The following is an 11094-nucleotide window of genomic DNA, read 5'->3' as shown; positions in this document are numbered from 1 at the left end:
CATCGAAGATCTCTCGATACGATACTCACATACATTGCCGAAGACATTATAGTGCCGCGATTATTTCAACGAAGTCGCGAGAGATCAGCCTGACTTGCGATAGAGGCAGCTGGTTTCACTCAAGTGATACCGACACCCCGCTTCCACTTCCGGTACTCCGGTACCAAGTTCACTCGACACTGCCGGCGCGAATACGACGGCGTCGCGACGCCGCGCATCTCTTTTTATAAGAAACCGACGGCGTCCCAAGGGCTCCCACCCTGCTGTGATATTTCGGCGCTGTCCGAAATATTTGCCACGCTTCCGAACCGATTCCCAGACTCTTGATTGGTTGCCAGACGGCCTTCTGCGCGCTCCGGAAATGATAATTCGTCAATCGCGAGCGTGGATTCGTCCAGGTTTCATTCCGTGCCTTCGGGAATCACTTCGCAAACAGAACGGGTTTCTTACTCATCCCGTTTGTTTACCGGTCACCTCGCCCGCGATATTCGCAGGAAACACAGCTTCCTGCGCTAACGTTTCCGCGAATGTCACTCTGTATCCGCCGTCATAAGTTCCACTTGCCAATCGCATTTCGTTATCGTAATTTCACAGTTTAATGTTAATACAGAATACAGGAAAACAGCCTTTCAAACATTATATCTCTTTTTTTTATATAAAATAAGTTCTACTACACAAAATGCATTTTTGTTTGTTCTACATGTTATATTTAATTTGGATACTCAAATCTTTTCCGATTAAAATGATATAGTACAAAGATAGTCAACAATATAAGTTTTCTATATAAAATATTTACTTCTGACTCCCGAAAAAGGGATCCTGAGATCTACTTCCCGACTAATTACAGTGGCCGAGTGAAGCATAAACCTGGAACGGATCGCAGGTAAATAATTTTAAGCATCGGTGTTCGGTGTTGCACGAGGGACCATAAATCGATGGGCGATGCAATTATATCGGGATCGCGTGCACGTTCCCCGAAATTAGTGGCCTTTGCATGACGATCGCGTGGCCATTCAGGAAACCTGAGTACACGTGCCTAGCGGGCGACGAGTGCAACGTGTACTCAACAGCGAACTCGAATTTAATCTCCCAAATTAATGTTTGACCGACGGCAATTTGTCACTGACAGGCGGACGATATACGAGCTGAATCGCGCGGGCTCAAATGCGCGTAAATCGCGTAGGCAACGAGGTAGTCCACATTAATAAAACACCTTACAAATCTCCCGCGTGTCCTTAATTTATCGGCTAGGAATCGGGATAGATTTGCGGATTCTCCGCCGTGCGTGACATTCGCCGCTTCATCCATCAGTCGTGAAACTACCTCGTTATCGAGTTGTGTTTCTACTTACGCGGCAATACGCAACGCAACAACACGTGAATCATTTTGTTAATTATATATCAGGTAGAGAAGAGAGAAAGAGGGAGTTGGAAATATTTGACTCACGGCTCGAGAGCCACAATTGAAAGGAGAAATTTGAAGAAAAGCGCCATTTTCCTAATTATTATATTTATATGACTCTTGCAAGAATTTAACTTATGATAGAATGCAGATCCATCTTGCATAAATATTTCTTTCGGAGAAATACCACGCAAACATCGCAGCGATGATCACCCGTAAAAGGAGCTTCGTGAAGCTGACGCTTATGACGTCGCATTTTCAGCACTCCTGAAACACGCGCTCCGGAATTAGATCTGTTTCTCCTCTCATCAACGAACGCGTACAAGTACGTCACGATACCCTCGTAGTGGCAATACAAGCCCAAGAACGCGGATACGTAAGCGTAATGGAATTTATGTCGTAAGAACCCTGCCGGAAATAATTCTACAAAATTCTACAAAAAAAAGAATGTACTGCCAGAATCTAAGAAATTCTACGTAAATTTATAATAAAACAAAAATTAACAAAAGTGTTCCAATTCTATCGTTTTCATGTCGATTTTTATAATACTTTTTAAATTTACGTAGAATCTCTTAGATTCTGGCAGTATATTTTTTTCTTGCAGAATTTTGTAGAATTATTTCCGGCAGGGAAACATTCACTGGAAATTAAAACAGTGAAACTCATTTGAAAATAGCTCCCTTAATCCACTGTGCATAAAGAAAGTTTGGCGAGTGATTCAGCTACTAGCTTAAATAACTGCGGAGCAAACGAAGATTCGAAAAGTACGTGAATATGCACACAAATAATCTGTCGATTAACACTGAAGTCCTGAAGTCCTACTATAGTATAATCAGTAAGGTCCACTCTCTGTATTCCGCCATACACACGGGCAGGATCCAGCGACGTGTGTGTATTCGTACTCATCAAAGCCACACTACCGCACATACAACTTTTCTGTCATTTGAGTTAAAGTAGGACCCTGAATAAAACTAAACAACACCTAAGAAACGGTCAATGCGGGTCTAAGGCAAGATGTAGGTAGCTTAGACTTGTAATTTTAGTAAAATGTGAATTCATGTGCAGTTTTCTCTCCACCTTTGTTCTTTACAAGTATAGGCTACCTACACCTTGCCTTAGTCCCGCATTGGCCGTTTCTTATGTGTTGTTTTCTCTCATTGGTCCGTCCAGAACAATGTCGGATGCGCGGAAGGGACCGGCGCAAAACGAAACAAATGACAGAGCGGACCTACTGTGTTCGTTGCGTCGGATAGACGTGCACGACCAACATGGAAAGACGTCAACGTCTTTTTGACATCATAGCTATGACTAATTAATTAATTAATTTCCTTGAAAAGGACCACAACCCGGATGGACGAAACGTCGGAACAATTTAAATAAACCACCTGCCAGTCGTATAACAATTCTTCCTTTGGTGAATTAACTACTGGCGACAACAGTATTCCTTCTGCAAGTTCCTAAAACCTATTCTTATTCGTCTACTTTAATCGAGGAAGAAGTCAACTCAGTTGGACGGAATGAGAGACTTCAGTTTTAGTACGATATCTGTGGCTGAAATCTTTGGGACCAATTTAGAGATCCGGAGTTATAAATATACTATTTAAAATTCCAGAAACCGTATAACGATCGTCGCGTACGTGCGTGGAGGATTCTATAAATTAACGTACCCGTGACCCTCCCCGGTGGCAACGACCCGTCCGCGAATTATATCGTTCCGCTTGTCATTCGCGATGAAAGAAGCTCGCATTGGAAATGAATCACAATTAGCGAAAGTATGTCCTGGCCTAGGATAACGCATGAGAATAGCGATCGACCGTGTGCTACAAATAATCGGTGAGAAACGATAATCTGACGACCAACACCTGAAACTTATGACGCCTAAATAAAACGGCGAAATAAATTGTACTTCCTGTATGAACTCACGAAAGAAATAAACTTCGAAAGGCTTTTGCTGGCTTTAAACTAGGTCTTCCTGTTTGCTGCGGCGTTCTAAAAGTTACTTACGTACAGTTGATTTCCTGTCTATTAACTGGCGTTTCAAGGAGTCGTTTTCCCTCGGAAATCACGACGGAGTTATCCAAAGTCGGACACGACGTTGTTTATGAGACATAATCGACATTCAGAGCTTTCGCGTTTCAAAGCGATATTTCTCCAATTCGTGATATACACGTTCGTTTCTGGCACGCCGCGCCAGATTTCGAAGTAATTAGGCGAATCTATGTTGACGGACTTATGTAACTAAAGCCAAATTAAAGTCGTAAAATCGCTCGAATGACATTCCAAGCTCATTTCCTGCATCACCTGGCCCAGCCTAGCACAGAAGCGCAGTAATCCGAAATTAATCAAGCCTCTCGCGCAATCGTACCCGCGGAATAATGTAAGAATGTCCAATTATAAAATCCAATAACAAAATTTATGTGTTGAAATTCGAACACGTATACTTAGCACCGTGAATATTTTAGCACGTAAGTTCCTGAGACATAAATTGAAAAATAACACATCTTTGAAACGTAATTCTAGAGTTTCCTCTCAATTCAAATTAATTTAATTTGATGCTTTAATGCTATTCAATTCAATTCAATTTAATTTGATGCAATTTGATTGCATTTACGTACTATGGCAATTTTATTTCTTTTTTACGGCGAACAAAATATTGTCTCACAAAGCGCAATGGGCTGTTAATGTAATTCTTAAGTTTATGGTTTATAATTTATTTTTTAATCTTGTGTTTAATGTATCACATGAGAACTTATATATGTCGAATTACAATCTTAAGAATGACATGTGAATGTAATTGAAATATGACAGGCACATTGAAAGTTAACTTTATATGTTAAAATATTCACGACACCGAGTATATGTCGAAAGATTACGCACAAAACTTTCGCACGTGCGTCAACGTGAATGCACGCGCCATTGACCGAAGTCAACGGTAAATATGTGGGCGTCAAATAAGATGGTTGGTATTCGAATCTTTTCTCCGTCACAGACCTGAAGTGTTTGGCACTCGAGTCTGTCCCTCGTATTAGTCACAACCGTATTATTCACGCGACTAACGACATGTCCCCGTCTACGTCCACTTCTGCTTTCATTCCATTTTTATAAATTTCAGTATAATTGATAGGAATGATAGAACTCTAACTCTTCTCCAAACAACGTGGAATACATCACGAAAAAGTTTTACGCATAATATACAAAATCACGATAAAAGTAAGAAATAAAACAACTGTAATAGAAATATACATCGGTTTTGTATTTTTTTTTTACGCTCGTCTTTCAAGTGAAACTGTCGAAAGAACCTTCGTCAATGTTATTTCGTCGCATTAAAAATTTTGTAATTTTCTAATTAATACTTGTACAACACAATGTGTAACATTCATTACTTGTTAATGTAACAGAGAAAACGCATGTATGTTTCTTAAACATTTCCCGTGAGACGATGTATTTCTAGAAGCCGTGGGATACCGAGCCATCAAATTAGCATCTGTTGTAAAAGAAGATGTAAATCGGGTCATCGAACACAGAAAAGGTCATAATTTATTTGTCTGCAGCCTTGGTCGGGCGCCAGACGTGACCTCGTTCGAGGCGATGTCTTTCTTTTCCGTTTGACAGTTCAAAGTACGACGTTTGGCGTCCACCGCGAGAATTTCGAAAACACTCTTCGAAATAATTCGGAATAATTTCCCTTCCAATTAATTTGACAAAGGTAAAATCCAAGAGGCTGGCCTCCGTCGTATCTGGCGTAAATTCATAAATCTTTAGCGCGGAGAACCTCTTCATTATGTACCTGAGAACGTGGAAGAGGCTCTATAATAATTTAATAATAAATAAAAATAACTATACATATGTATAAGACTTGCAAGTCAGTGCACAAAGGACTAAAGAAAGTGGGTTACCTTAACGCAACGATCGATCTGGATAAAATAGAACATGCCATTAACATACACGCTCGGCTAAAAGCGGAATACCAGGAAATATAATCCGTGACTTATTAAACGGTATTAATCGAAAGTCTGTTTACATTCTCAAAATCCCAAGCTGCCAGCCAAACTCGGAATACGTATTTCGCCGTATTAACGCGTCGACCATCCCGTTTCGGAGTTTCGCCCCCACATACCGTTTTCGATCTCTCTCTCTCTCTCTCTCTGCGGTCAACCGAAGTATCGGCGATAAATCAGACTATGTTAGAATAACGAACGAGTAACGACCCAATCGCGCCTCGACATACACGGAAATCGCGGCGCGCACACATCTCTCTTTCTCAATTTTTCAGCTATTTCTGGTTAACGCTCGTTATTTTCAGCCGCGTTCGTCACAAGTCCGGAACTCTCGCGGCGGAAATGGTCGCCGCTTTTAAATCCCTTCCACAGAACATTATCTTTGACGACCGTCCGAAAATTAATTAAACTGTTACTTTCTCGGAAGTGAACACGTGATAAATGATGAGAGATACAGAAATGCTTTAAATCGCTTGCCAACCGCGTCCTGTTTTGTCAATAGAAAAATTTTCAGTCGGACAAAGGAAAGGGAAGAAAGAAATTTTACTAGAAAACTCAGTAGAGTACACGGGGTGGATTTTCTCTTAAAATTTATCCCGAAAGTCGTGTAAACGTGGGACAACGTGGCATTTCGAAGAATTTTACGAGAGTTGTTTGACATTTTACCATACATTTTACTGGTACTTATACTTAGTACACATTTTACTAGTAAAATGTATGGTAAAATTTTAAGAAACTCTCATAAAATTCTTCCAAATGCCACGTTGTCCCACGATTACATGATTTTCAGGGTACATTTTAAAAGAAATTTCTCTCCGTGTAGATAAACGCGACACTAGGACCGGTATTCATAGTCAGATCTTATATTCGTCTTGAATTTATCTAAAGATGCCGTATACGGAACATTTCACTGGCTACCGAGTATCTAAAGATGAGAGACCGTCTTGAATATAAGATCCGACTGTGAATACCGGCCTAGGAATCACTGATGTCTTACCATATGAATTTAGCAGGGTTGGGAAGTAACTCGTTACTTGTAACGAAATTAGTTACTTTTTTTTTGGTAACTCTAACTTAACTTCGTAACTTTTTCTTCGTCTGTAACTGTAACCTTAACTCAGTTACATTTTTTCGGTAACTATGTAACTAATTTAATAGTTACATTAATATTTACTTTATATATATTTTAAACCTCCACAGGTCGCGCTTGCATTTGCGCATAAAGGCCTTTAATCAACGTTTTACAATTCAAATGCAGACTTGATATTTTTATTTTCATTGCAAGAAAGTAACTACATAGTAGGGATTCGTTACTTTTTCAGTAACTGTAACGCGTTACTTTTCAGAATTGGTAATTTGTAACTGTAACTAGTTGCATTTTTAGCGAAAAAAAAACTGTACTTTTATGAAGTAACTTTTCCAACCCTGAAATTTAGGCACATGTCCCAGACAGCACACATATCTAAAAGACATCATAAAGACGTCTTTAAGACGTCTTTTAGACTTAAAGACGTCTTAAAGCTGTCTTTTAGACATGGTGTGCTGTCTGGGGTAGAACACATATACATTTTCCATGTATGTATATGCAAAATGTATAAATGTGTTGATATGTGCACAAATTGATGTGGGAAGGCACCAGGGATTCCTAGGCCGGTATTTATAGTCGGATCTTATATCCAAGACCGTCTTAAGATCATCTTTAGATATTCCATAGCCAAATATTTCATACAGCATCTTTAGATAGATTCAAGACGGTCTTGAACATAAAATATCTGACTATGAATACCGGTTCTAGTGTGCATATATTCGCATAAAGAAAATAGTAGGAAAGCCGTAAAAAAGAAGTAAAGTGATAAAGGCGGAAGGTGGTCAGACAGTAGACACATCCGGTTATTTCTCAGTGGAGAACCCCAGACATGTAGAACGACCATCCGTCACTTTAATAAAACGTCTCGAGCCGGATCTTTATGTAAAAAGCATTTGATTAAATTGTACACGTCTTACATTACATTAAATGTTAAGAGAATGTACTTAGAAAGTCAGGAATGAGTAGTGGTGCGTTAATGGAAGAGTAAAATAAGGGAGAGATGCCCAAGACTCGCGATCAGATCAACAGCTTTATTAATAATATAAGCTCTTTAGCTTAAGTTTAGTTGCACGGCACGGTGTCGCCGGTGTATTAAAACGTTGCAGTAGACGACTTTGCCACTGACCTCCTCCGAATCACTATAGCACTCCATCTCCGCGACGTAAAGCGACCGTCAGACGCCAATATTCATCGAAACTATGGGTTACGTAAGTCGATCAGCTGCGGGGCCTGAAATTACACACATTACTGCGCACGCGAATTTAATTTTCCCCGCGATCTTTGGAGGCAGCACTGACCTCTCACGACGACGAGACGGCTCGGGTTTTATTTATAATCGCAGCGAGCACGTGACGCAGCCGACATCTTCGTCGAGAATCTGAACCGAAACTTTTCCATTTGCCGGCGACAGTGCACATTCCCGGCTTTCTTTTTGCAAACGACGAACAAGATAAAAGTCACGTGCGATTCAGCTATTTCTTACAATTCTTTTAATTATTTATACGTATTGTGTATTTCGATGTGTCGATCATCTAAGTGTGTCTTCGGGTGAAGAATGTTGAAAAGCGCGTTCAGGATTGCGTGTATGTACAACATAGTCGCGGGATTAGTTAAAAGTAAGAAAGTTTAGAAAAGCTTGACGCGCTGTAACGTAACAATAATTGATTTCATAAAATATGTATCTGCCGAATAATAATCTCGCGACAAAATGATCTGCAGTTTCTTGTGTATTGTAACATGCACAAAATTTACATACACAAAAATTTTCAATAATAACTATTGCAACAGCATATTCCTGAAACCAAATCAAGTAAAAAAAGTCTCGTGCTACTTTTCTTTCCGATAAACATTGAAAAAATTGTAAATTTTCTCTTGAATATCTCAAAAAGTATTACGCAAATCAAAAAATGTTTAGTGCTGAGTTACGTACGTTTGCAGATTACTTGAAAAGGGTCCAAATCTAGAACCGAAACGTCGTTTTTTTTTTTTAATAAAGAGATTAGCCAGTGTAGGTCGTTTTTAAAAACCTACATATCATTGGTTTTAAACTACTGGCGATATTAAATCTATTTGTGAACTCTTATTTAATTAAACACGCCGCGTACACTCATTTTCCCACATCTAACATGTAAAATACAAACTTTCAACATCTCCTCCAACATCTTTGCCGCTTACGGCGCTTTCATAGATACTTTTCTACGCGAAGAGTAATAAAAAAACAAGACGCTATATTGATTTTATACCCGAAGAGAAGAAAAAATGAGCATCCTGCATTTGCGACACGTTAAATCTGCTGTGAAAAAACGCGGGTAGTTCCTCGAGAGGTCGCGTCGCGTGCTGAAAGTCACTCTTGAATTTTCCCGTCGTCCCGCGGTACTCGCGCTCGTCCCGCTGCGCATCGGGCGCGCGGCAGAAAAATACGCGAGCGGAAGATCAATAAAAACGACGGTAACGCGCAAGATATGTCGCCGGCGGCCCTTATCAGTCCAATTCACCCGATTATACCTGCCCGTCGGGCAACCGGCGAGCCTTCTTCGCGGAGTAGCCGCGCTAAGGGAGGAAAAAAAACCGCGTCTTCGGGGGAAGAACGGCGCGGCGCGGCGCGGCGCGCGAGCGCAGGCGTGTCGGAGCGGAATGCGGCGCGCGAGCGAGGCGTAGACGACGTGGCGAGGCGAGGGCGAAGCGCGAGCGACCGCGGCGCTCGGCTCTCGACGATGTCGCTCTTTTGTCCCCGCCGAGGAGGAAAATAGACGCTCGCCGGCCGGTCGAGGAAGAGAACCAATCGAGGAGGGTCTCGCGGGCGCGCGAGGACCACGCGGGGCGCAAGCGCCGCAAGCTTGTCTCAGATGGCGCCGCGGTCGTTTGTTCAACCCCCTCCCACCCCTTTTCCCACCCGCTAGGCCCGAGCTTTCAGCCCTTACCCCCCACCCGTCTCGCCCGCCCTCTCCCGTTCTAGCGTCTGCCCTCTTTCTCGCACCGCGAGCTTGCGCGCGCGGCGAGACGGAAGAAGGGCTTCGCGGTGATTTTCGGAGCGCGGAGAATCCGTCGACGTCGAATCCCTCGGGTAAGTAAATTCACCCTGTGTTCGCCGGGACGACGAGCGTCCCCCCCACCCCCAGGAAACCCGCGACAGAGCGTTCTCCAGCCCGCGAGGGACCCCGGCAGGGCTTCGATCGGTCCTCCTCGCTGCGTGCGAGCTCGTGCCGGCTTCGTCCACCAGCCAGTCGGCCAGCCAGCCAGCCAGCCAGCCAGCGAGAGTATCGATTCGAGCCGGCGCGCCGCTTCTCTCTCTCTCGGGGCGAATCCGCCCTCGACTCGTCGCGCGTCCGCGGAGCCGCCGTTCTCCGAGCCGGGGGTGCCTGTCCGCGAGTAAAGGGTTCCTCCGCGCGAGCCGCGAGCCCTCGGCAGTGCCCGACGACGAGGGAGAGCCCGGCCATTACCGCCCGCGACCGGCCGCGTTACGTTGGATCGAGGGTCCGCCGCGAGCCTCCTCCGGGTGCCGCGAGAATCCCCCGCGGGCGGTCCTTCGTGCAGGTCGGACCGCCGTCGTCGCGATCGATCGATCCGGCCGACAGTCGATCGGTAAGTGCAATGTCACCAATTCGGGGGCAGACTCGGGCTTTTAACCTCGTTGCGCGACATGTCGTAATCGCCGACGTCTCAGCACCCCGCGGTCGGATCCGCGACCCTCTTCCGCCTCCCGCGGTCTACCGAGCGAGAGGAAAAAAACGTACGCGACATCGCCTCGTGCGAGCGAGGCGCGAAAGGGCTCGGCGTCCGGCGATTTCGGACGGAGATCGCCCGGCGGCGAACGCCGCGAAGACACGACGTCCCGAAGCGAGTAGTCGCCGCTGAGAAATGGCCGCCTTCGTGGGGCTGTGACTATTATTAGAAAAGGCAGGCCGGTACGCCGAGACGTGAGTCGCGGGCGAGCGAAGTGAGGATCAGCGCAGCTAATCGCGCCGACACTGGTTTTCCCAACCGATTCGACCGGTGCATCAATTAAATCGGCCGGTCCGTCCGGCTGTCTCTCCTCAATTGTACGCTGTGCATTTCCGGTATAAACAATGGTCCACAAAACAAATTCCGGACGGGCGGTCCGTAGTTCAGCGAGAAATCGGTCCCCCGTGCCTCTGCATATAATCGTTGCTCCTTTTAAGGGAAGAAAATTTAACTGCGCGTTCGACTGTAATTTCGGTCCAACTGGTAACTCGCCGAGCGATCCAGGTCGGTCCAGAGTTCTGAACTCCACGACGAGTCGTATTCGACGAATAGAAATTAAATTCCCCGTTAGTAGAATCCACGCTGCGTCAAGAAGCCTCTGAAATATGCGCGTTTCTCCTCTTGAAAGTTCCCTCCCCGAGGCTTTGGATCGCGAACTCTTTTCGAGAAACCGTTTCAACTAACCGCGTCTTAATTCCAGGAACCTTCCGAGGGCGCGATCGCGCTCGAGCACCCCCCGACCGAAAGCAGAAACGGAAATTTCTCCCATCGGGGCAATCAGTCATCCGACATTCGTCCGCGCACGCACGGGGCCCACGGGGGTTTGTCGTCCGGCGCGAAGGAGCCCTTACGGGGGGAAAAAACACTCGAGTTTTGAGCGTCGAC

The 11094-nt window shown here is 44.4% G+C and overlaps 2 protein-coding genes across 4 annotated transcripts in view; one reads left to right on the top strand and one right to left on the bottom strand.

Annotated features, from left to right (window-relative positions):
• Window positions 1-7766, bottom strand: part of LOC105561520 (actin-binding Rho-activating protein-like) — a 10528-nt gene extending 2762 nt beyond the window's left edge. The window contains exon 1 of one of the 2 annotated variants that reach the window (XM_012011570.1): window positions 7613-7766. In XM_012011570.1, coding sequence (XP_011866960.1) covers window positions 7613-7639 — 27 coding nt within the window. In that variant the 5' untranslated portion in view covers window positions 7640-7766. Of the gene's footprint in view, window positions 1-29; window positions 220-7612 lie in introns of those variants that run through there. The other variant, XM_012011571.1, reaches the window with a different exon arrangement.
• Window positions 7767-9441: 1675 nt separating this feature from the next.
• The window catches only part of LOC105561519 (elongation factor 1-alpha), an 8084-nt gene continuing 6431 nt past the window's right edge, over window positions 9442-11094 (top strand). The window contains exon 1 of one of the 2 annotated variants that reach the window (XM_012011568.1): window positions 9442-9550. The gene's annotated coding sequence lies outside the window, so the exon portion shown is untranslated. Of the gene's footprint in view, window positions 9551-9877; window positions 10069-11094 lie in introns of those variants that run through there. The other variant, XM_012011569.1, reaches the window with a different exon arrangement.

The sequence above is a fragment of the Vollenhovia emeryi genome, unplaced genomic scaffold (assembly GCF_000949405.1).
Source record: "Vollenhovia emeryi isolate VEMERY1.0 unplaced genomic scaffold, V.emery_V1.0 DF939206.1, whole genome shotgun sequence".
NCBI classification, from domain to species: domain Eukaryota; kingdom Metazoa; phylum Arthropoda; class Insecta; order Hymenoptera; family Formicidae; genus Vollenhovia; species Vollenhovia emeryi.
Note: the sequence above shows the minus strand (reverse complement) of the source record. Positions and strands in the feature narration are given on the sequence as shown.